Source organism: Mixia osmundae (assembly GCF_000708205.1).
Source record: "Mixia osmundae IAM 14324 unplaced genomic scaffold scaffold_11, whole genome shotgun sequence".
NCBI classification, from domain to species: Eukaryota; Fungi; Basidiomycota; class Mixiomycetes; order Mixiales; family Mixiaceae; genus Mixia; species Mixia osmundae.
Genome location: NW_014575553.1, coordinates 148,329 through 170,985, shown reverse-complemented (window position 1 = coordinate 170,985; position 22,657 = coordinate 148,329). Strand labels below are relative to the sequence as shown.

General features: G+C 56.0%; 10 protein-coding genes across 10 annotated transcripts; 6 read left to right on the top strand and 4 right to left on the bottom strand.

Moving 5' to 3' along the window:
• Window positions 1–307: 307 nt before the first annotated feature.
• On the top strand, window positions 308–2,282 carry L969DRAFT_96648 (uncharacterized protein; the record flags this gene model as incomplete). Its single annotated transcript, XM_014710156.1, has 3 exons — window positions 308–826; window positions 887–998; window positions 1,045–2,282. 3 exons carry the CDS (start codon window positions 308–310, stop codon window positions 2,280–2,282), a joined length of 1,869 nt encoding a protein of 622 aa, XP_014565642.1.
• A 411-nt stretch (window positions 2,283–2,693) lies between these two features.
• Window positions 2,694–3,884, top strand: L969DRAFT_610370 (uncharacterized protein; the record flags this gene model as incomplete). The annotated part of the gene is made up of 6 exons (XM_014710155.1): window positions 2,694–2,696; window positions 3,025–3,059; window positions 3,116–3,162; window positions 3,213–3,313; window positions 3,370–3,501; window positions 3,560–3,884. The coding sequence occupies 6 exons, from the start codon at window positions 2,694–2,696 to the stop codon at window positions 3,614–3,616; spliced, it is 375 nt and encodes a 124-aa protein (XP_014565641.1). The 3' UTR covers window positions 3,617–3,884.
• On the bottom strand, window positions 3,678–5,069 carry L969DRAFT_19614 (uncharacterized protein; the record flags this gene model as incomplete). Its single annotated transcript, XM_014710060.1, has 8 exons — window positions 3,678–3,896; window positions 3,950–4,010; window positions 4,059–4,192; window positions 4,247–4,354; window positions 4,405–4,487; window positions 4,538–4,737; window positions 4,791–4,927; window positions 4,983–5,069. The coding sequence occupies 8 exons, from the start codon at window positions 5,067–5,069 to the stop codon at window positions 3,678–3,680; spliced, it is 1,029 nt and encodes a 342-aa protein (XP_014565546.1).
• A 284-nt stretch (window positions 5,070–5,353) lies between these two features.
• Window positions 5,354–6,401, bottom strand: L969DRAFT_53627 (uncharacterized protein; the record flags this gene model as incomplete). Its single annotated transcript, XM_014710154.1, has 5 exons — window positions 5,354–5,524; window positions 5,576–5,595; window positions 5,658–5,988; window positions 6,129–6,185; window positions 6,369–6,401. The coding sequence occupies 5 exons, from the start codon at window positions 6,399–6,401 to the stop codon at window positions 5,354–5,356; spliced, it is 612 nt and encodes a 203-aa protein (XP_014565640.1).
• Window positions 6,402–6,471: 70 nt separating this feature from the next.
• Window positions 6,472–8,110, top strand: L969DRAFT_96643 (uncharacterized protein; the record flags this gene model as incomplete). Its single annotated transcript, XM_014710153.1, has 5 exons — window positions 6,472–6,688; window positions 6,921–7,114; window positions 7,169–7,306; window positions 7,359–7,687; window positions 7,744–8,110. The coding sequence occupies 5 exons, from the start codon at window positions 6,472–6,474 to the stop codon at window positions 8,108–8,110; spliced, it is 1,245 nt and encodes a 414-aa protein (XP_014565639.1).
• Window positions 8,111–8,848: 738 nt separating this feature from the next.
• L969DRAFT_19611 (uncharacterized protein) lies at window positions 8,849–11,109 on the top strand (the record flags this gene model as incomplete). Its single annotated transcript, XM_014710059.1, has 4 exons — window positions 8,849–8,970; window positions 9,020–9,290; window positions 9,350–9,424; window positions 9,478–11,109. 4 exons carry the CDS (start codon window positions 8,849–8,851, stop codon window positions 11,107–11,109), a joined length of 2,100 nt encoding a protein of 699 aa, XP_014565545.1.
• Window positions 11,110–11,242: 133 nt separating this feature from the next.
• On the top strand, window positions 11,243–12,212 carry L969DRAFT_105336 (uncharacterized protein; the record flags this gene model as incomplete). Its single annotated transcript, XM_014710152.1, has 4 exons — window positions 11,243–11,346; window positions 11,540–11,562; window positions 11,751–11,793; window positions 11,982–12,212. The coding sequence occupies 4 exons, from the start codon at window positions 11,243–11,245 to the stop codon at window positions 12,082–12,084; spliced, it is 273 nt and encodes a 90-aa protein (XP_014565638.1). The 3' UTR covers window positions 12,085–12,212.
• On the bottom strand, window positions 12,061–17,757 carry L969DRAFT_78791 (uncharacterized protein). The gene is made up of 19 exons (XM_014710151.1): window positions 17,506–17,757; window positions 17,366–17,442; window positions 17,224–17,303; window positions 17,072–17,160; window positions 16,942–17,020; window positions 16,518–16,892; window positions 16,234–16,461; window positions 16,069–16,176; window positions 15,857–16,006; window positions 15,549–15,804; window positions 15,076–15,482; window positions 14,922–15,020; window positions 14,811–14,870; window positions 14,657–14,752; window positions 14,442–14,560; window positions 13,520–14,040; window positions 13,166–13,458; window positions 13,031–13,111; window positions 12,061–12,979 (listed from the first exon to the last, which is right to left on the bottom strand). The coding sequence occupies exons 1-19, from the start codon at window positions 17,643–17,645 to the stop codon at window positions 12,305–12,307; spliced, it is 3,933 nt and encodes a 1,310-aa protein (XP_014565637.1). The 5' UTR covers window positions 17,646–17,757; the 3' UTR covers window positions 12,061–12,304.
• Window positions 17,758–17,785: 28 nt separating this feature from the next.
• Window positions 17,786–19,247, top strand: L969DRAFT_66338 (uncharacterized protein). The gene is made up of 2 exons (XM_014710150.1): window positions 17,786–17,925; window positions 17,978–19,247. Exons 1-2 carry the CDS (start codon window positions 17,855–17,857, stop codon window positions 19,026–19,028), a joined length of 1,122 nt encoding a protein of 373 aa, XP_014565636.1. The 5' UTR covers window positions 17,786–17,854; the 3' UTR covers window positions 19,029–19,247.
• Window positions 19,073–22,603, bottom strand: L969DRAFT_96638 (uncharacterized protein; the record flags this gene model as incomplete). The annotated part of the gene is made up of 7 exons (XM_014710149.1): window positions 19,073–19,343; window positions 19,386–19,655; window positions 19,707–19,861; window positions 19,911–21,906; window positions 21,958–22,217; window positions 22,275–22,343; window positions 22,400–22,603. 7 exons carry the CDS (start codon window positions 22,601–22,603, stop codon window positions 19,073–19,075), a joined length of 3,225 nt encoding a protein of 1,074 aa, XP_014565635.1.
• Between the last annotated feature and the right edge of the window lie 54 nt (window positions 22,604–22,657).

Here is a 22,657-nt window from a genome sequence, read left to right as displayed (position 1 = left end):
TTTTGGACGTGATCGAGGCGGGACAGCTGGAGTTTGACATACCAAGCTTTCGGTCGTGACTTGATTCGTCGACTCTCTGCTGCTCTCACACATCGCAAGTCCATCGTACGTCTGCGGATCACAGCAGCCTCGAGGCGCGACGGTCGCTGCTGTCGTCGCCTTTGGGTTGTGATGCGTACTGCGAGCGCATGCGGCTGCCCTTGAGAACGCTCGACAAGACAATCTGCGCGGACGACGGACTTCAGTCCTGTCTACAAGAGACTTGCCCCGCTAGCACACCGTCTGTTGTTGAGCAGGGCAAGCGAGCATGACACAGTCTGTTCCAACTCCTTCGCAAGCGCTGGGTCTCGACCCTGCTCGGTCGGGGCTCTTTCGCAGGCGACAAGATGGATCAAGCAGGCCACCCACACCTCCGGCAGCTTCACCTAGCGACGCTCGCGTCATGGCCAGCCGGAGTCTGACAGCTCAATCGTCTGCATCTCTACAACCGCTCGAGCCGAGCAAGAAGCTGTCGGTGCTCGTCGTGGATGACAATGCACTCAACCGAGCCATCCTCATGAAATTGCTCCGCACCCACTTTACGCACCTTCTCGAGGACTTGTCTTCTGCTTGCGATTCGGCAGAGGCCTTGTCGACCCTTAAAGGCGGTCAAGCCATCGATCTGGTTCTACTCGACATCAATTTGGGCGTGGACAGTTTGACCGGCGTGGAGATTTGTCGCCTGCTGAGGCGAGGATTCTCCCCAGTCGAGGTTCCGGCGTCAGACAACGCCGATGTGAGCGCTCAGGCTCGTCTGGACGCAGTGCTGAAGGCCAACAAGAATCAAGTACGCTGATGGCATGTTGAGCCATCTCGTCAGCGCGCTGACAAAGGGTCCCCCGCGCAGTTCACACAAGTCATCGCGGTCACTACAGACGTGTCAGACACACAGATATCGACTTATCAAAACGCGGGCTTCGATGGCTGTTTGGCCAAACCTCTGCGCTTGCCCTCTCTCGGTGAGTCCTGCGCATCTGACACGAGGACGGTCTGACAAGCGTACAGGCAAACTACTCGACCTCGCGCTAGCCAGCCATGAGCAACAGCATGCTTTCACGGAGACCGATCTCAGCGCTCCGCCCATCATGGCGTCTCTCTCGTTACCTTGCTTTCCGAGCTTCGCATCGCGCAGCACAGTGCCGATATTCACCAACCCCTTCGGCACGTCGCTACCTAAGTCAAACACTCCGCCTACCGCCGTTGGGACGCCAGCCTCAACTACAGCAACGCCCAAGGCAGTGCAAGCGGATGTCACGCCGGGTGCAAAGATTGCCGCGAGCATGAGCGAGCTCAGCTTGCAGGAGACTAATTACTGCGCCGACGCGCGGAAGCTGCACTGCGCACAGTATCCGTTCTTCTTTCTGGCATCACAAAAACCCTCGCGGCCGGGCGCTTATGCGCGCGCACTGGGTCAGCCAGAGCTTGCTGCCAATCCAGATCCTTCGCCGCATGCTGGAGGCACAACAGGATCGACCGAGGCCGTCGTACCGGCCCGCTCCATCCGCACGTTGCCCGATTATGACATCGCCGCGACGACGCCGGACAGTGACGCAGAAAACCCGCTCGAGCGGTCTCGCGCACAAGATGCTCGACGGAGCTCTGACGCGACTGGACTCACCCGCACACATCGGATTGTATCTCTGCCCACATCAGTGCGACCGGCACCGGTGCAGAGCAGCTCAGCCACGACCATCTGCGCGTCGAGCTTGAGCAATGCAGCCATAGAGACAGCTGCGACGGCCATCACGAGTCCCGGTCGTCGTAGGATCTCGACAACGGACAGCTCCATCTTTGCAGACGCAGCCCAATTCTCCCAGGGCGCCTGTTCACCTGGATCTGAGCCTTTCACCTCGAACGGGCTGCAACGCACAGAATCTGCGCTCTCCTGGCTCTCTTCGCCCTTCTCGCCCGCCCGGCCCCAACTGGGCGATCGATCCTATTCTTCAGATGCTTCCTCATGCTCCTCTGTGTCGACGACCGCCACATCAGAGGGCGTGGATGCTCACTCGATCGCTGCCTTCACTTCCATTACGGACGAGATCAGATCCAACATCAAGACGAGCGAGAAAGAAAACACACTTGCATCCGGTCCAAGCCGACCGCAGTCCATGCTCGCCTCGCCCCCCGGTTCAATGCCTGGCGGTGGACGGCGACCCACTTTGGCCGATCTACGCAATTACCAGAGCGTGCTCGGTGAAGACGATGAAATGCTGGGCGAAGTCCTCCAGCCTGCGGTATCGTAACGGGACCGCTCCTATACCGCCAAAGTCTCTATGCTGCTCTCGGACGGGCGAACACAGGCTCAAGCAGAAGCACTCACTCGCAACTCTCACAATAGCAAATCTCCTGTTATCGACGACCACTTTTCCGTGTTGTACAGACTTTAGGGCTGTAGGGTGGAGGGAAACAAAATACATGGGCCACTGTCACAACAAGTAGTCGCTCTCGATCTTGGCTACCCCTGCCTCTGAACAGTGAAGCTTTGCGATGAGCACAAGACAGCTCAACGAGGAGCGATGGCAAGACTGACCTGTTTATGCTTCTTGTCCTTTGAGCAGATGACATAGAGGCGTCCCTTCCGCCTGACGATGGAACATCCATCGCAGAAGCGCTTGATGGACGATCTCACTTTCATACCTCGCCCTTGTGGCTCGATGGCACTCGGCCGGGGGATTGAAGGCAGAGGAGCAGGCGCTGTCAAGAGAGTGGCATGATGTCGGCTTGTGGCGCTCATCGGCGCTCGCGGTAGGGATGCAGTACATCTGCAGACCGTCGAGACCCTTGCTAGCGGTCTCAGGCTGCTCGTGAGGCTCATGCTAGCCTGACAGATGGCTTTCTCTCTCGTCGACTGGCCCAAGCTCCAGCGCGACGGCGAGCGCTCGAGCCTTGTCCGTCGAGAAATACCTCTGGGCCAGCCTCAGACGATATGGTCAGTGACCTCCCGTGCACATGCTCGGTCCACTGACTGATGCCTCGACATGACAGTCTGCCCAGAACTCTCAAGGCATCCAGACGCTGCTGTGCGAGCCTCGACTTCACTCACCGCTCGAGCTGATCTTGTGGTGGTGTCACCCAGCGAGGCAGAGAAGGAGGCCTCCAAGATTGTAGCCAAGGCTAGAGAATGTCTGTCTGTGGGCACAGATACCCTGATCTGGACTGATGGCAGCCAACAGATCGGACGCAAAAGGTCAAAGATGCGCGAGGTGAGGCTGCCAAGGAGGTCGAGGACCTGAGGCGTAAGAAGGAGGAGGAGTTCAAGGAGTTTGAGCAAGAGGTGTGCTGTTTGACCTCCCTCTCGCATGCTCACCCCAAGCTGATCTGGCGGGACAGCATTCCGGTGACACGTCTTCCGCCCAGACTCAGGTCGACAAAGATACCGAGAGCACGGTGGACAGCATCAAGTCTTCCTTTGAGAAGAACAAGGCAGACGCAGTCAAGAAGCTGCTCGATAGCGTCGTCGAGGTGCGCACTCAGTGTATGCGTCATAGAACCTCGCAGGCTGACAGGCGAACGCGAGCAGATCAAGCCAGAGCTACACCAGAATTATCACCCGGAGAGGCAATCTGTATCAGGCTAGACATGCATCGGTGTACATCATGCAGGGGCACAGACGTACAATGCGTCGACTTTGTTGCTATTTAGGACTTGCGCCAGTCCTTCTGTTCGCTGACATGGTCTATCACTTCACCGGTTTTGAAGGCATGCTTGATATTGTCGAGCACGCGGATTTCCATCTTGCGCATCGTGTCCGTCGTTGCCGTGCCGAGATGGGGCAGTACCGTCACTCTCGGGTTCGCTAGCAGGCTCGGATTGATCGTTGGCTCGGCAGGGAACACGTCAAGGCCAGCCGATGCGAGCTGCAGATGCACTATTCAGCCGGCTCGGGGCCTCACTGTGCCTTTCCGCTGACCTGTCCGTTCTGCAGCGCCTCGAGCAAGGCTTCCTCGTCAATGACGGCTCCTCGTGCAGTGCTGCCCGCCCAGTCAGCTTGATCTGAGAGCTTGTACAAGCACACTGACTTGATGAGTGCGCTTCCCTCCTTCATCCAGCTGAATTCCTTGCGGCCAAAAGACCCACGCGTCTGGTCATTGAGCGGGATGTGGACAGACACGACGTCGCTCGTCTTGCAGAGCTCTTCTACTGTGGCGCAATACTGCCACAACTGAATCAGATCAGATCCCCCAAGGAAGCATGCCAGACGACGCACAGTGACTTTGATGCCAGGCAGATCGCGACGGAGATCTGCGTCGGGTATCCGGTTGCGATTGTGATAGCAGATCTCCATATCGAAAGCTGCTGCCCGCCTGGCCGTTGCCTGCCATTACGAGTGAGCGTCGACTCCTGCAGAAGTGGACAGTCACCCACCTTGCCGATGCCGCCCATGCCTAGTATACCGAGTGTCTTTCCCTCTGGATCACGTCCAGGCTTGAACCCCTTCGCCCAGTTGCCTGCGCCATCATCAGCGGGTCGCGAGGGATGCACGAGCAAAAAGGCACACCTTGACGAGCGCTTGCCTCGCCCTCTGAGAAATGGCGCAGGGCAGAGATGAGCAGGAAGATGGCAGTCGTCGCTGTAGCATCGTCGACGGCGATCGGAGTGTTGCTGACTTGGATACCTCGCGCAGTACAAGCATCGATCGCGGTGATCATATCGTATCCTGCACCGTTGTGACAAATGTACTTTACGCTTGCGGGCAAACTGTCACATCGCCTATATGTCAGCTACAACCTTGGCAGATGCAGTGCACGCACCTCTCGATGAGTTCGGTGTCAAAATTGCCCACGGTTCTCGTGATGCCAAAGGTATGATACAAGGCAACAACGTGGGCATATCGTTTACCGTCTGCACATGCCTTCAAGAAGCTCTGGCGGTCTGGCTCGACGAGATCCTAGCTCGGCGCGCGTGTGAGTGCTGTTCACGTGGGCCGAGAAGGGCAAGCGTACTAGTATGTCGTGCTCCTTGCGCAAGTCGTCGAGCACATCGTTGGCAAGATGGATCTTGCCCGCCAGGAGAATGGCAGGTCTGGCCATCGAGCTGGCCCTGCGCGAGAGCGAGCGGCAAGAGCAGATTTGTGCCGAGCGAGTCGAAAATAGGAAGAGCCCACCACTCCGCATTCGCCGCCGCTGTTTGCATTCATAGCCGGTTCAGAATGCTTCGGAGCTCGCTTAAGCTTTTTGAAAGATCGACAGCGAATTTGCCACGCGCGCGCGAGATGGACTTGCCGGCTGCGCTTGTTTCACATCACCGTGCAATGCCCACGTCAGGCCGATAGCTCACAACTCGGTGGAGGGCATCTAATCGATCGAGGAAAGGATCACGCAGTTGCAACCTTGCCTACGATGTTATACCGCTTGGTGAAGTAAGCGACCCATTCGTCGAGCACCTTGAGCTCGCTAGCGGGCAAGTCGCTGTAGTCTGATACCGCGTCCTCTGGCTTGAGTGATGACTTGCCTAACCCCTTTGAGCCATCCTTGCCCGCGAAGACCTGTGATCCTCCGGTCAGCTCGTACAGGTTGTTGCCTGATTGCAAGCCTACATGATAGCCGCCACCAGGCCCTGAACACAAGGTCGACTGTCTTGTGAGCAAAGATGTGAGTGGACTAGAATGATCGACACACCGTACATCTCCCTCTTCGGCGTCACGTCAAAGACTGTGCCCTTGATGGCCACATAGATCGGCGCATCTGCCGTGCTGCCGTCACACTTTGCCAGCTCTTCCAGCGAGATGGGGTCATCTTTCGGTGGATCGAGGTGTGTTCCGTCCGGCTTGGCATGCGCACCCACCGCTGCAACAGCCTGAGGTACCTCTGGCAGACTGTTGAGCTTGTTGGTGTCTGCCATGCTCGGCTGTGCTGCTCTGCCGGTGGGTATGTCGCGAACGAGCAGATAGAACGCGAATGTGCCTAGAATGACCAGATGGACAGCGAATGTCTTTGGATACTCTTGTAGCTGCACAGAGCAGCCTATCAGTCAAGCCCAAGCCCATCGCGCGCATGGGAGTCTGCCGGCATCTTGGGAGAGCTCGATCGTTTACGAGGTTGAAGAAGTCTAGCGGGGGTTACGAATGAGCGACTGGCGGCTCGGCTTACCAGCTGTACCAAAGATTCGTACATGCGCTGCCGAGCTGTCGAGCTTGACTTGTTGAACTATCGCAATGATCCAGCGCCGAACGGACTTGCACGCGCTCAAACGTATAGGCTCAGCGCTCAGCGGTCCCCTGAGTAGTCACACGTCACGCAACGGATCACGTTCATGCAGACACAGAGATGCTTTCGACGCCTGCCAAGCTTTTCACTGCAAGTCGCATGCACTATCGAGACTCGTGACACCCCAGCGCGAGCTCTCCGCTGGCACAAGCGCATGCCATGAAGGAGGCGCACGATCTCTCCAGCCCGAATGCGCACAAAACCTCGTCCAGCTTCATGCATTGCGATGATACAAGAACAGCGAGCTTCATCTATCAAAGACATCTATCCCATAATTAAGACTGTCTTGGCTATGGCGCATTGTGGGCTTCCCCAACGACTACTACGGCTTAGCTTACCCGGATTTAGTATCTGCAAGCTGCTGGCTCTCAGTTGTCTTGTCCGCTCGGCCTTCCAAGCCCGAGTTCCATGGTCATGGATCTCGTCAGAGTCACGAATCCCGTGTCTAAAGAGGCCAAAAAAGCCACCCAACTGGGAAAGGTCCCGTGTAACTTGTGGGGCGCTTTGATCGACGAGTCATTAATCGACATTCGCGACACAAATCGCTATTGAAAGACTGTGGCTTTCCCTGGACAGGCACAGCATGGCGATGTGATCTCCTTAGGAAATGCCAGCCCAACGGAGGCTTTTGTGACGCAGGAGGCACAAAGATGCTATAACACTCGCTCGAGATAGGGAATCCCTCTATCTCGCCATTCGTCTCTGTCTCGCCGTCGCTGGGTCACCAATCCGACTTGTCACCGACCATGCAGAGAGCTACCGGAAGACTCGCACACGGTCTCGGCGCGCAATGCGTCGCCTGTACTCGCGCTCCGACGATCACGCGTTCGCTCGGCACGCTCATCAATAAGCAAGATGCTCTTTCAGAGGTCCGCCCACAGCTCCTTTCGCAATCGCATGCTCACTGACGCCGACATCGACAGTCGTCCGAGGCCAGCTTTGCACAGTTTGGCCAGCGCGAGCCAACTCGCTCTCGAAAATTTGCGACCATGTCCACACCCGACAGCGTTCACGCGCCAAAGATCGATCTGATGGCCATGCTCAGTGCCGCGCGGGCTTCAGTAAGTCCTTTGCTCTCACGTCCTTGTGCGATCACCGATGCAGCCCAAACAGGCTCCATCTCCTTCCATGCTCGATCTTGTCGAGATCAATCCGACTGCGACGACGGTCGTTTCCAAGCAAGGCCTAGCGAGCTTGCTCGAATCATTCAGACTCAACGCATCGCTCGCCGGTTCCATCGAAGAACGAGAGCTCATGCAGACGATCAACAAGGCGCTCTCTCCCCTTGGCTCCGGTCACGGCGACAAGTACTTTGCCGCCCGAGAGACCGCCAGACAATGGGCTCTGTCACAAGGCTATGATGAGGCCTCGCTCTACGAGCAGCGCATCATCTGGGGCGATGTCGACAGCTTCAGACATGTGAACAACGTCGTCTACTTCAAGTCAGTCCTCTCATCGCATTGTACTTCGCTATAACTGACTTGCTCGACTTGCTCAGGTTTGTAGAGAGCGCTCGCGTGCACTTCTTTGAGACGAGCACACGTGGCCTGAGCCCGCACATTGGCAAGGACATCATCCAAGGCGTCAATACTGGCCTCATCCTTGCCTCTACCAACGGGAAATTCATCCGACCTTGTCAATTCCCGGATACGCTTATGGTCTGCCACAAGGTCACCCATGTCGCTCGGGATCGCTTCACGACACGAACCGGTATTTACAGTCTCGAGCAGCAGAAGCTTGTCAACATTGGCGATTCGACCTGCGTGGCCTATGACTATAACGCGCTAGGCAAGACAGATCTGCCCGAGGAGTATCGGGAGAGGTTAGAAGAGATGCTCGCAACCTCGAGCTCCATCGCTGCATGACCGCGTTGCATTCATCCGTCTACGTTGCATCTCCATCCCACACCCCATGACAGCTTGCGCTCTCCTCCCTGAAGCGTGCCCATCAACTCAGCAGTAGATCTCTTGAATACCGAAGTACCTGTTGTACCCATACATCAATCCAGCCTGCAGCGTCCCAGTGACAGACATTTGCCCCTCACGTCTCCGTAGAGCTCGTCATCAGTCATCATCTTTGCGCGCGGCACATAAGTGGCGGTCCGGGGTCAGTCGATCGCATGGGCCAAGGGATCGCCGATCTAGGCCGAAACGCGCGCAAATTACCGCATGGGTGTCCGCCTGTGCATGAAATCGAGGAAATGTCGGAGTTCGAGCGGTCATTGAAGCCAGACTCAGGACTTGCCAGCTCATGATGCCCGCCTCTCATCTACGAAGCATGTCAAGGCAGCAACCAGACCACTATATCGATTGAGCGACGAGGTAGTAGATAGCGGAGAGAGCGCCCATCAGAGTTTCAGCGTGGGGTCAATTCAAACAATTGCAAAGATCGACCTCGTCCAATTGACTGGCGTATAGAGCGGATTGCCCAATCAACTGGCGAGCTAGAGAAAGCCTACTCCGCAGAAAAGAATAACAACGTAGCCTGAAGAGGGGCTCGTGCGTCAATCCGCGTGAAAAAGCTTGGGGGAGACGCCAACTCCGCGTTTGGCCAGCTCCGCATCGAACTCGAGCAGGGCGAAGGCGAAGCGCCGACGGTGAGAGATGGTCAACGAGGGCGCCGACGCGAGCAAGGAGAGCTCGTTCGTCGAGACAGCCCTCGCGGCTCATGGCCCGAAAGGTTTGGCCAAGCCTCACAACGATGATGTCAAAGCAGAGGCTCCGAGGTGAGTGACCATTGTTCTGAAAAAGGCGGTTCTGATCGAGAGTTTGCAGGCCGTACAAGTGTCCCATCTGCGCCAGGGGGTTCTATCGACTCGAGCATCAGACTCGGCACATCCGAACCCATACCGGCGAACGACCCCACGCTTGCGTTTTCCCCGGATGCGAGAAACGGTTCTCTCGCTCAGACGAGCTGACACGACATGCGAGAATCCACCTGAATCATCATGCCGGAGGCAAAGCTAATGGCTCAAGCCGCAAGAGCAAAGCGCGAAAGACCGCTCCCATCGCGCAAAGTCGACCAAAACCTGTCGTCAGAGACGATGTGCGCAACCAGCTGAGCTATGCCAGCTTGAAAAGCATACTGACATCCGCGATCGGCAGAGCTCTCAGAACGACGATGAGGATGACGAAGAAGAAGACGAGATGCGCGATCCGGTAGTACTTGTCCATCAACAGGTTCGAGCAGCTCGCATGTATTGAGCACGCAGCTGACGTACATGACGTCCCAGGAAAACGCTCGTCCCTACACCCGCATATCTCAGCCTCTTCAGCCTGTCAGCATGCAGGGGCAGCTCGATCCGTATGGTAGGCCAATTGTGACCCATCATGGCATCGAATCGACCGCCCTACCGAGAGCACCTTCTCAGCAGCACAGCATACAGCCATTGGCTGCTCTGGCCAGTGCTGCCAGTCTAGAATTAGACCGCGAGCGTCGCTCAGAGGATCAGCGTCGGCACCACCTTGATGTCTGGGAGCGTCGAAGCTTACCTGGCAGTGGCACTCACACGCCGCTCTGGCAGCAGGCTCAATTCGGCTCCGTGCCGCATCCTTCGGTACTTCATCAGAGGCTAGCAGGCGTAGACATGGTATCTGACGCTAGCCGCGGCTCGCATGTCAAGCCACGACGACGCTCGAGCCACCATCCTCATTTTGCGGCAGATGTCAACGGAGGCGAGGCCAGCCAACATCCGCACGACCTCCAGCATGCTGGCGCGGCCCACCATATGTTCAGACAACATAGACACTACGCTCCCTATCCTTCGTCTGCCAATACATCTCGCGCGACCTCGCCCGTCGACGAGGATCCTCGCTCGCCCGAGCTATCTCCTTTCGACGAGGAGCACGGCGATCAACAGGCACACATGCTTGCGCCTTTTGGCGGTCTCTCCTTGCTACACGGTCATACTCATTCGGGCACTCATTCGCCGACCTCCGCGAGCCGCGACTCGAGCAGACCAGTCTCGCCAGGTCATTCCGCTCGAGCTTCAGGTTTCAGATCAGCAGAAAGTCATCCGAGCAGTCTCTCGACCACCCCGGACGACAATGACCCATACTCGCATCATGCTGCCGCTTCGCGACAGCAGCAATTTAGAGAGCATCAACAGCTCGCCCGGCAAAACAGGCCACACCCTTATAGCTCCTCGCGGACAGTCTCTGTGCCTAGTAGCGGGCAGGTCTCGCCAACGCACGAGCTCCAGAAGAATTATAGCAATGGCGATCTGTACCATTACAACTCTACATTTTCTTCCCGACCTACAACGCCAAGCCACTCTTACGACGCCAAGTCGGCTGCGATGGCCAGAGGGGAAGACAGCAACGAGCTCGTGCCTCGACTAACGTCCGATGATAGAAAGCTGCCGCCGCTGTCGAGCATTCCGCGAGGGAGCTTCTCGACGAGCTCATACTTCCAAGGACCGCTTACCAAAGGATCCAGTACGGCCTCTGCGCCTTCTTCGAGGCAGCATTCTCCGACGACATCACCCCGCCAGATGGGCTCGGCCAGCAGTGACAGCTTAACCGGTCTCGTCCGTCCTTTGATCGGCACACAACAAACAGACAGCGCAAGTAGATCCGGTTCGCACCGATCGTTCGGTGCTGAATTTGTGATGACGCCGATCAAGTCGCGCTCAGAATCGTCGAGCATGAACGTGTCGCAGTCGATCAGACTGCCCTCGGTGTCTGCCATGCTATCTCAAGCGCAGCTACAAGGAGGACTCTCGCCGACCTCGATAGGACCAGCGACGACGTCTCGAGGTCCATCGCCTGCTGATAGCCAATCGCCCATGTTTGACATGGACGAGGCTGAGCGCGATCCCGTGCCACCCCTGCAATTGCCCGGCGTGCTTGCTCTGCAATCTTGAAGCACGCCCAAGCTCTGCATATACACCAGTACACAATAGACCTCATAGATAGATTTGCTTGTGTGTACGAAGTCAATACATCCCGTGCCTTGCCTTTACTCCTATCCATGCCGATCTCGGACTAAGCGCCAGTATGGAGTGCCATGCCGGGCTTGTGCAGGCGAAAGAGTCACGTGATAGAGGGCAGCCTTCAGCTACGCTCGCGAACAAAAGTTTACTTCTGCACGCTCTCTTGAGGTAAGCTCTCCTTGTAGTCGTCACGTCGCTGCAACAAGCTCTGCCCTGGACGATGATTCTCCACGTATTAATCAAACTAGAGTTTCTGAAGCGAGTCCATCGCTGACGACGAGACTTGCAAATCTTCTCTCTGACCTCCTCTACCCCATGACAAGCTGCGTGATGGCAATGCTGACGCTTCATGCTGCAATAGCCACCGTCTACAATGCATCTCTGGTAAGCCTACATTCGCATCGACATCTGCCCCCCTCCGGAAGATGATCACAGCAAAAAATGGAATTACCGGCTTATGCGACGTTCAGTACGCTGTTCGACGTCTTGAGGAGAATCCGCTGCTTCTTCACTGACTCTTCGTCTCTCTCCGAACGCTCTGTGCAAGCACGCGCTGACATACCGTGATGCAGATCCCGTTTCTGCTGCTTTTCATTCGTACAAGCTCTGTCAGGGGTAAGCTCTACTTCCATGCCTCCCGCTCTCTCGAGATGAAACTCCTTTATTCACGACGGTCTTCGTATTTGCTCCATCAAAGCAGATCTGACGAAACTGCCCGCCTCTAAACCCATTTCTCGGGCATAATCTGATTTGGACCCCTGAGAAGCTATGGTCGGCTTCAGCTGACATCTGCCTGCGAACAGATACTGTCTTCTGTGCGAAACTCTCATGAGACGCCCTGTATTCACTGCCGTCTCTAAGTCTGCGGACCAGAGTGACGGGAGGGGAAAGCAGTGGCCAGATTGACCGAGCGTTATCTTCATCGCAGCGCTGTCAAGCGTTGGAAGCCATTCCTTTCTCTAGATGCTCTGCAAGTTTGGAATCTAAATGGATGAAGTACGGTACACATGGTTTCTATTGGCTTGCTTGCGCGTTGTGTACATTGTACAGTATAAATGTGCCAAGACATTGCCATCTTGAAGCTCGGGGCATTGAAGGAGCGTGCAAGAGGCTGCCAGATTTGCGATCACTGAGCAATGACGCCAGCTAATGGTATTGCGGGGGGTACGAATCGGTTGGGCAATGACAAAAGTCTACCGCAATGCTGCAGAAAGTTGTATCGGTGCGGAATGTCTGCACCCAGATTAGTCTCCCAAGAGACTTGATCTTCCTCGTGGAGCACGCCCACGGCAAAGATGGGGTTGCCCGCCTGGGATCGATAGATGAAAACTCGATCAAAGACGCGCAGGTACGTCTGGCCATGTGCGGGCGGACAGAGTCGATAGCGCCAGCTCCAGAAATGGAGAGAGGGCGTAGCCATTGAGGCCACCAAAGAGAGCACCGCTGCTTGGGCGTCCGTCGGATGGAGGTGCTTCCGCCACCATCCTATGCCTGCCGTCATGTCATCATCGTTGCCGATGCCCATGAGATGGCCTGGCGCGAGTGAGCCTTGACGGAGATCGATGTGCCATAGCATGCGATCGCGCGGCGCGGTGTCGTGAACGACGATATCGAATTGCTGGCTCATCTGGTTGATGAAGTCATCGGGCAGCGATGTCCCTGCAAGGCTAGCTTGTGTATGCCGCAGGAAGGCAACACAAGATTCGTCGCAGTCCCGCGCAGAAAACAGACTGGCTTCTGTCGACAGAGCTGCTTCCAGCGCGGGCCAGGAGTCGGGTTTGGGTATCAAGGCGCCAGACGACTGCACAAGAGTTCAGCAATTGACCCCAAGCGCAATGCGAAACATGCTGACCGCAAGTTGCTCTGACTGTGTCAACGGATTGCTCGGACTCGGTGGCATGTCATAGACCGGGGGCATGTGAGCCGTCTGAGCCTGACGGAGACGATCAGTTTTCGCGCGATGACAGCTTCAGCGCGTGGCACGCACAAGGTGCTCGTTCATCAGCGGCGGCACAGCAGAGCCGTTCTGCCATGACTGGGGCGCTTGGTGTCCTGGATGCGCCACAGTTTGGGTATAGGCATGCTGATCCATTGGTGGTCCCTGAGAATAGCCGAGGTAATGCCGTTGATGAGCCTCCCGCTCGTGTTCGTAGTGAGACTGCTGGACATAGTTGGGCGGATGGGCAAAAGTCTGCGATCCAGAGAGCGATGAGGGCTGCTCGCCATCCTCTTCCTTGGTCTTTCCCTTTGGCTTCGGCTTCGCTCTCGGTGTCGACCGATCTGAGCCACAGCGCGTCAGCACGGTGTAGCTGACTGACGTAAAGGAGAGGCAGACACGCACTCTTGCCGAATCCACTGCCTGCATCCTGACTCGGCCGATGGACGGGCAGCTGGTGCGCCTGAGACTCCAGATGTCGACGAACGTCCGACGATTGAACGAAGAGATGCGGAGGAGCGTATCGGCAACCCATGATGGGACAGCTCCTCAGCGTCGAAGGCACTCTCAGCCTGCCTGTGACGAAGACGCACTCGGTCTCTGGCAGAAGCGACTCTGACAGGAGAGCCTCTCGCTCTGGCAGCAGATCCTCGAGAGGCTGATTTCTCGGGTGAGCGCCCGATGGCTTGCCGGACGGCGAATGAGCAAGCGCATGCGGACTCTGGCTCTTGGACAGCTGACCGCTCTGTAGCGGTGCCGGTAGGGCGGCAAAGGTGGACGTAGACGGTCCGGCAGGCAAGACAGCTGCCGGCCTTTGCTGCAAGTCTAACACCGGCAGATGCTGCATCCTCAGACCTACTGCTGGCTCGCCCATCGGTCCCGGCAGGGGGACGCTCATTCGCCAGACGATCGCCTGCGCAAACTGACTGGCTCCGTGCCGCGGCAGTCGTCAAGCCGCGAGGGAGAGGCCAAGCGTGGCTGCCAGTAGAAAGAGGCGAAATGGTCACTGACCGGTCAGGCGCAGGACGATGAGCTTAGCTAGTCGGTCAGTGTCTCGTAAAAGGATCATACCAGCACTGCTCTTCACCGACGTGCGAAGACGACAGAGATTATCGAGAGGCGTCCATCAGAGCAAAGCCTCGGCCAATTTTGCCGATTCGAGCGATCAAACGTCAAACAAATCCGACAAATGTTTGTCGATGAAAATGTCCGAAATGCAAATGTGGGTGAGACAGGAGTCGCGATTCTGACCGGACAAGCGACGTTGCTCGAGGACATACAACAGTATCACGTTTGATCAATACGGATGCGCACCCTCGCCGGTCACGTTACGTGACTGGCGGCGATGTCGAGAAGCCGATCTGGTGGCAATTGCCAGGCGTCGGGCTCCGAGATTCGATGGAAACTCGACTCGTAGCCCATCTTGCATGCAAGACTGACCTCTGTCTGATCTATGCTAAATATCTGTATACATCTCGCTGACCTTCGACCTGCATCGACGCGTGAGCTGAGGTGTGAGCGCCAAGGGGAAAGTAAGCGTACGCGTTCAAGATATTCTTGCTCCATGAGATGGTCGATGGCTTGCTTGATTGCGGGCACCTTGGGCGTGAAGCGCGCTTTGAGCTGATCAATCGCTTCCTGCATGTCATCGGCTCGCATCAGTTCTGGTGTGACTGCTACATGGTAAGAGACGCACAGCAATGAGAGGCTGATGCTTCATTTCCTTGCGCGATTTCATTATCCGGACGATGACGGCCTGTATGCGCAGTCAGATGATGTCTCAAGCTGGTACCACCTGGTGGCAAACCTGTATGAGATGCTTGCGGTCTTCGTCCACGGTCTTGATCACTTCAGCAGCTTCAGTCTTCGTCTCTGACTTGAGCGGCGCATTCAAATTGACGCGAATCTGTGCGAAGACAAGCTTGAGACGCGACCAGCGCTGCTTGCGACCTGCATCGTACCTTTTTGGACTTGTAGTGGAGATTTAATGAGTAGCGATCGCCGGAGACTTCGAGAATCTTTTGCTTGACAAAGTTGCTCAAAATGTTACTGAGAATCTCCTTATCGAGATTGGTGGCGGCTTGTATGTCAGCATAGTCCATCTCGTCTCCATTCGTGTTGAACTGTAGCAGGATGGCAGTCTGGTAGGTCGACGTCATCAAAGTGTATTTTTGAGCTGTGTATGTCGTCCGAAGCTCGTTCTTGCAATGTGTCCAGAGCCAGTTAAGCTTTCGACCGGTGTGCTTTGTATCGTAGAACGACTTGAAGCGCTCAAACGTCTTGAGAAGCTCGGCTGGCAGCTTAAGATCTGTCGGACCAGCTGACAGCGGCCAGGCAGCTGTGCTGAGCACAAGGACGCTAAAGTCAACTAGCGTAGGAAGGGAGCGGTCCATGAGCACAACCCTATCGTCGAGCATGCATCGATGACACGCACCAAGCATTGCGGATGATTCGCTGTTGGCCATGCGTTCCTTGAAGGCATCGTTGAGATCCTTGTTGAGGGCCATGTCCTGAAACATGCGCTGTAGCTTGCTTGTATATTCGAAGCCGCACGCGTCTTTGAGCTTGGAGATCATGTTCTCTTCCGAGTCGTCAGAGGCAGATGCGCCATGCACCAGACGTTTCGCAAGGAATTTCGAATAGAACTTCTGGAAAACGTCCTTGTCCTCGATGAATTTGAAGATCGTCATCTGTCTTTCGAGTGAGCGTGACACAAGGAAAGGGCATAAGAAGAGGACGGACCACATCTAGTAGCGCGGCCTCAACGTCTGACTCTTCGCCGGCTTTGCTCGTCTTCTTGAGCAGGCTGTCTGCATATTTTGCCAGAAGCTCTGGCGACTTTGTGCTTGAGCCTGCACAGGCTTTGTTGCGATTGACAAATTCGCGACAGGCCTGCGCCGACAGGCACATGCATCAGCAGAATACTCAACAGAACCAGAGGGTATAGGATTGACCTTGTCAAGGGCCGCACTGAAGCCGGGATCGCCTGCAAAGGCTTCTGTGCTCAGGCAGGTATTGCGGCGGTAGACGTCGAGCAAGACATCGCAATAGGCTTTGGCGTCCTATCCCAAATAGCAAGGGGTCAACATGCGTACGGCGATGAGCTAAGAAGAGCGCACGATCCCCTCTGCCTGAGCAGCAACGCGTTCGACGGCATCCTGACCAGCCTTCTTGACGTGAACCTCGAATCGCTGACGAAGAGGCGAGAGTCCGTCGGGTATACGTGAGAGTAGCTTGAACATGCGCCGTAGATCGTCCAGACGTTCGTTATCGAGCAGTGTCTGGAACTGCTCTTGCATCGCTTCTGCATGAGCCAGGACGAGGGCCTTTTCGCAGGTCATCACAATCTAGCCAATTCTGTAGTCTCAGCTGGACGTGGGAGGGCAAAGAGAATGACACAAACCTCGCGACGGGAGGAAGGATGGAGGAGCATCTCGATCCTGTCCTCTTCCTCTTTCAGACGGCCCTCGGCTTTCTTCATGTAGTCGGTCATTGAATTATTTGCGATAAAGCTTTCGGATTCGAGCCGATAGTAGCGTTCGGTGTCTACAAGGAAGGCGGTCTCGAAAGCAGACTTGTAGATGGCTAGGTTCTGACGGTTCGCGTCTGTCTCGTCGATGCCAAGCGCAACAAAAGAATCTGTGGCACGCTTGATGAGATTGTTGTCGACTGTCTCCCCGTTTCGCTGCTTCTCGATGACCTTGAAGAGGGCATTGGTGAGGCCTTTGCTGCTCTGTACCTGCTCGAACAGTGTGTCGCGCCATTTGACGAGGGCGAGCTATGCGCGCGGGTGAGTATAGCGTCAGACTCACAGGAGCTTGGCGTACAGTGTAGATCGTGTAGACCTTTTTCCTGCCTTCGTCCTTCTCTCGCTTGACCCAGTGACGATTGAGATAGGTAAAGAGCCTGCACATCCGATTTAGCAGGTTGCTCCGGCGTGATCACCGAGAGACGTACCGATTGACGTAGAGCGCGCCGGTCGTGTAGCGATCCCATTCGTTGGTGTAGAATTTGAGTAGCTCTTCGTTCGTCAGCTTACTCGCTTCCTGCAGCCGATCATGCCTGGCATCAGATGCAAGTATTCGGAGAAAGAGCCGGAGTAGGCTGACCCTCTGGATACTGCGCAAGTGGGCGACGAGGTATTTGTTCAGGCTGTCGTAGAGGTCTGAGCCCATGAGCTGAGCACCGCCTGCCAGCCGAGAGAGTGGTTGAGCACATGTCAAGTGATGCTCTGACTGAGCGTCGACTGACTCCTGCCTGCATTGCCCAGCCCTGTCGCGTCACCGGCGGTGACGAGTCTCGAGGAGATGCAGTAGTTGTAAATTGCCCTGCTCGACTCGTCGTAGCTTCAGCGTGGGAGCTCAGACCGGCTGCAGGAGGATGGAGCTGACGTATAGACGCCCATGTAGCGAGCGTTGGTGATGCCGGTTCGATTCTTTGACATCATGAGCTCGACGCCAGCCTCGATGAACCGCCATGTCGCTGTGAGATCAGAGGCCGGTGGCAGGGTCGAGCTGGTCTTGAGTGGCATGCTGTCGCACTTGCCCGTGATCGGATGACGCAGCTGGGGGCAGACGATGTTCGAGGACAGGCCCTCTGCTGGGACGGGCACACGCGGGCTTGCTGCTCGCTGCCTTTCTGCGTGTCAAGTCAATTTCTCTGTCGCGCGTCGTCGTCGTCGTGTGGCCAACACTCCTCCTCGCCGGCCGTCCTCTGCAATCCACCCAGCAGGCCAGCAGAATGGGCTCCTCGAAGCTCTTCACGCCCATGAAGGTCGGTCCACTCGAGCTCAAGCACAGAGTCATCATGGCGTGCGTACTTCTCGTGCACCAGGATTGTGCTTACAGCCGGGCGGGCGCGCAGACCACTCACTCGATTCAGGGCAACCACAGAGCACGTCCACACCGAACTGGCAACAGAGTACTACACCCAGCGAGCGAGTGTGCCGGGCACGCTTCTCTTCACCGAGGCGACGTTCATCAGTCCACAAGCCGGTGGCAACAAATGTGTCCCGGGCATTTGGAACGAGCCACAGATCAAGGCCTGGAAGGACATCACAGACGCCGTGCACGCCAAGGAGAGCTACATAGGCTGTCAGCTTTGGGCGCTCGGCCGTCAGGCAGAACCGTCCAATCTCAACAAGGAGGGCCCTTACCCTTATGTGTCAGCATCAGATGTCGCTTTGCCGGACAAACCCAAGCCGAGAGCGCTTACGAAAGACGAGATCGAGACCTATGTGGCCGACTATGCTCAGGCTGCCGTCAATGCGCGCAAAGCAGGCTTCGATCTCGTCGAGCTTCACTCTGCCAACGGCTACCTGCCCAACCAGTTCATCTCCAAAAAGTCAAACATCCGCACAGACGAATACGGCGGCTCTCTGGAGAACCGCCTCCGCTTCCCCAAGCAATGTCTGTCGGCCATCGTCGACAAGATCGGCCAGGAGCGTACGGGCATCCGCCTGTCGCCTTTCTCGACTTTCGGCGACATGAGTACCGACCAGGCTGACGACTACATCGCCTTTATAGAGTGGATCCGCGACACCTACCCATCACTGGCCTATCTCCATGTCGTCGAATCGAGGATCAGCGGCAATGCTGACGTAGACAATGGCGAATCCACCGATCCCATGCTGCATGCTTGGCGAGTAAAAGATAAGACGCGTCCTTTCCTTACCGCAGGTGGTTACAAGGCGGACAGCGGAAAGCAAGTGGCCGACGTAAAGGACGTCGCCGTCGTCTACGGCCGCTACTTCATCTCCAACCCAGATCTTCCCCTTCGTCTGGCCTACGATCGCGAACTGCAGCCGTACGATCGATCCACGTTCTACCTCTTCGGGCCTTCTCACGCAAGAGGCTACACCGATCAGCCGTTTGACGAGTCTCTCAAAGGAAAAACCATCTCTGCAAGACTGTAGACTACCTAGAGAAAAACCACGTTGTCGTAACAGAACACGTCGTACTAGACCATCAGATCATTCGAGTCATTGTGAAGCACGTCTGAGGAGCTCTTGCGAAAGCTTGCAATGCTAGGATGAGAATACACAGCGTCTACGCATTCGCTTCTGATTAGGGTGAACGAAGCTTTGCCGAAAGGATCGAAAGATTGGCTTTCCGAGACCTCGCTTTTACTGGCCCGACAGCTTTGCGCCAGAGCTTGCAGCTTGATGTGAGCTGAAGCGCTGGAGCTCGTTGTTCGAGATGTGCACTCGCTTGTTGCCCAGGCCGACGCGCTGTCAGAGTAAAGTCAGCATTGTCGACGTGCACACACACACACAAGACATACCCCGAGAGATCGAGAGAGGAAGGTGGTTCGGTTGCTATACATCGAAGCTGCGCGAGACGTGGTGCGCGTGAGTGGTACGCCATTCTCGTCTTCTTGATGCTTGATCGATTGAGGCCGCTTCGCGCGACGGGCATTGTAGGCATTGATCAGAGCTCGTGTGCCGAATTTGATGCCGTCCAACACAGGGAACCAGACGATATTCCAGATCCATACTATTCCTATCCAGCCTCCGCTGATGCCTGATACTTGGGAGAATCCCCTGCGAGTAGTTGGTCAGCACAAGACGCGGATCGAATAACCTCTGACGGACCAGTCACCATAAGCCGCAATGATGGAGGAGATGAGTTGGGCGAGGCAGAAGGCGCCGAAGAGAGCCACGCTGGGTCGCTCCATGAAGAACCAAGAATGCGATCGCGTGACGAAGATGAGCGCTTGCGAAATTTGTGCGACCTCGAGGTAGATGATCTGACACGGCCGCATCAGCATAGGCAGCTGAGACGTGAGTAAGACGCACCATGTGCAGACCATACGCGTTGTGATCCTTGTAGGGCGTAACACCGAATTTGTCTTCGAAGAAAGTTGTGCGAACGATGACAAGGAAGAGCGCGATCGTGCAGAGCGAGAGATAGATGCCATAAGCAATGGCATACGTGAAGATCTCGCCAAGATCCCACGAGTCAGGCGTCATGGATGGCAGCACACGATCCAAAGAGAGTGTCATGATTGTGCCGTCGTTGAGGAGAGCGATGACCAGCACCATGAAAGGAGGGAAGTCAAATTTGAAGGCAAAGGCCATGATGGCAAAGCACAGGACGATACGGATCGTGACTGCGCAAGCGTAGATGGAGTAGTTGCGCATACGCTGGAAGATGACACGGGATTGACGGATGGCATGAACGATAGTTGAAAGGCCGGGCTCCGTCAAAACGATATCGGCTGCGCCACGCGCGGCATCCGTTGCACCTTCGACTGCGATACCGACATTTGCACGAGAGAGTGCGGGAGCATCGTTTGCGCCATCGCCTGTCATTGCGACCAAGTGACCGAGACCTTGAAGACGTTTAACGATTTCATACTTGTGCTCCGGAAAGACGCCTGCGAAACCATCTGCGTCGAGGATCATCTCGTCGACGCTCATGTGCTTGCCGCCGGGTGCGGGGCCATCCTTGAGAACCTTGGCAGGGTACATGTGATCACCGAGACCGAGACGGCGGCCAGTTTCCTTTGCGATAGCGAGCTGATCACCTGTTGCCATCTTGACCTTGACGCCGAGCGAGAGAGCATCGTCAATCGTTTGCTTGGTATCTTCGCGAGGAGGATCATAGATGGCGAGCAGACCGAGGAGCTGGAAGCCATCACCAGAGCCTTCTTTGTCGTTGGATGTGACGGTCTCGTTTGCGACCGCGAGAGCACGAAGACCACGACGAGCGAATTCCTCGACGTCAGCCTCGAGTTGATTTTCGACAGCTTCAGTTTTGCCACGAGTGCAAAGTTCGATGATAATGCCAGTCATGCCCTTCGTGACGCGCTTCATCACGCCGGTGTCTTCTTCGAGATAAGTGACCTCTGTGCGCTTATCGACCGGATTGAAAGGCTTGAAGTCGAGTACCTTGATGCCCTTGCGAGCGAGCGAGACATCTCCGATCGAGCCGGTGATGCAAGAGTCAATTGCGTCCTGGTTTTCCGTTCGCGATGCATAGGCCGCTTCAAGGCAGACTCGCTCGGCGTCGGCATCTGCGTATGTCTTGACGGTCGACTTGTCAATCGTGAGCTTATTGGTAGTGAGTGTGCCAGTCTTGTCAGAGCACAGGATTGTTACACCGGCAAGCTCCTCAATGGCAGTGATACGAGTAACGATAGCCTTGTACTTTGCGAGCTGCTGAGCGCCGACGGCGAGCGTGACAGACAAGACAGTCGGCATCGCGATTGGGATGCCGCCGATCAAAAGAACGAGGATGTTGTTGAGTCCACGACGATATTGGAAGCGGAAACCAGCGTAGAGCACAAAAATCTCGGCAAGGACAAAGATACCGATTGAGATGAGACAGAATGTGCCAATCTTTGCGAGGATCTTTTGCAAGTGACCTGCAGAGTCATCATCCTGACCAACCAGAGTGGCAGCGCGACCGAAGAATGTGTTGGGACCCGTGCCAATGACGACGGCCTCTGCTTCGCCCTGCTTGCAAATCGAACCAGAGAAGCACTGATCGCCAACTTTCTTTGACTGAGGCAGTGATTCACCGGTGAGAGCAGCTTGATCGATAGAGACATTGACCGAATCGTACAGACGACAGTCCGCCGGCACGACGTCACCGATCTTGAAGGAGACAACGTCACCAGGCACGAGGCCGGACGACTCAATTTCCTTCCAGGCACCATCGCGCCTAGCCTTTGCTTTGGGCGCGAGGGAGTCCATGAGCGCCTTGACAGCATTACCGGCATTACGCTCTTCGACGAAGCCGATGGTTGAGTTGATGAACAGGAGCAGCACGATACCGATGAAATCCTCCCTGAGCAAAGGCGGATCAGCAAGTGGACGGAACAAGCGAGCAGAAGCCTACCAGTCGGGAGGCATGCCTTGACCGTTAGATAGCACGATGGCGACGAGAGCAGCGCCTTCCATGACCCATGAGAGGGGGTTCCACATGAAGGAGAGGAACTGAAGCAGCGCGGATTGCTCCTTGTGCTCGAGCTTGTTAGGGCCAAAAATGCCGACACGTCGCTCGGCTTCTGCGTCAGTCAAGCCCTCTTCCTTTGCCTGGAGGAGCGCCCAAACGTCTTCGAGGACGATTTGCTCGAGATCAACCTTGTCCTTGTCATACTGCACGGATGCCCGCAACATCAGTACATGATGCAGTACAGGTGCGATAAAGCGCACGAGATCTTCGGCCTTGAGCTCGATGGTAGACATGTCAACGAGGGCATGCTCCTGCTTGACCTCTTTCTCCTGCACAGACAAGGCGTGTCACCCCTGTGCAAGACGATACAGACAGCGCTGCCTACCTCTGACTTGTCATAGCGACCCTTCTTCTTCTCTGCTGGTGCTGCAGCGACGGCTGGCTTCTCGCTTTCAGCAGCAATTGGAGCCTTCTCGCTAGGGACAGCGGGTGAGGGTGCAGCGTTCGTCACGGGCGCAGGTGCAGACGATGTCTCGACTGGCGCTGCAGCGGGCGCTGTGGCGTCTGTCTTTTCGTTGATGTCTGCCATCTTTGCGCAAATCTGAGCCGTGACGAGTGATATCAGCAGACGCCCTTTTGTTTG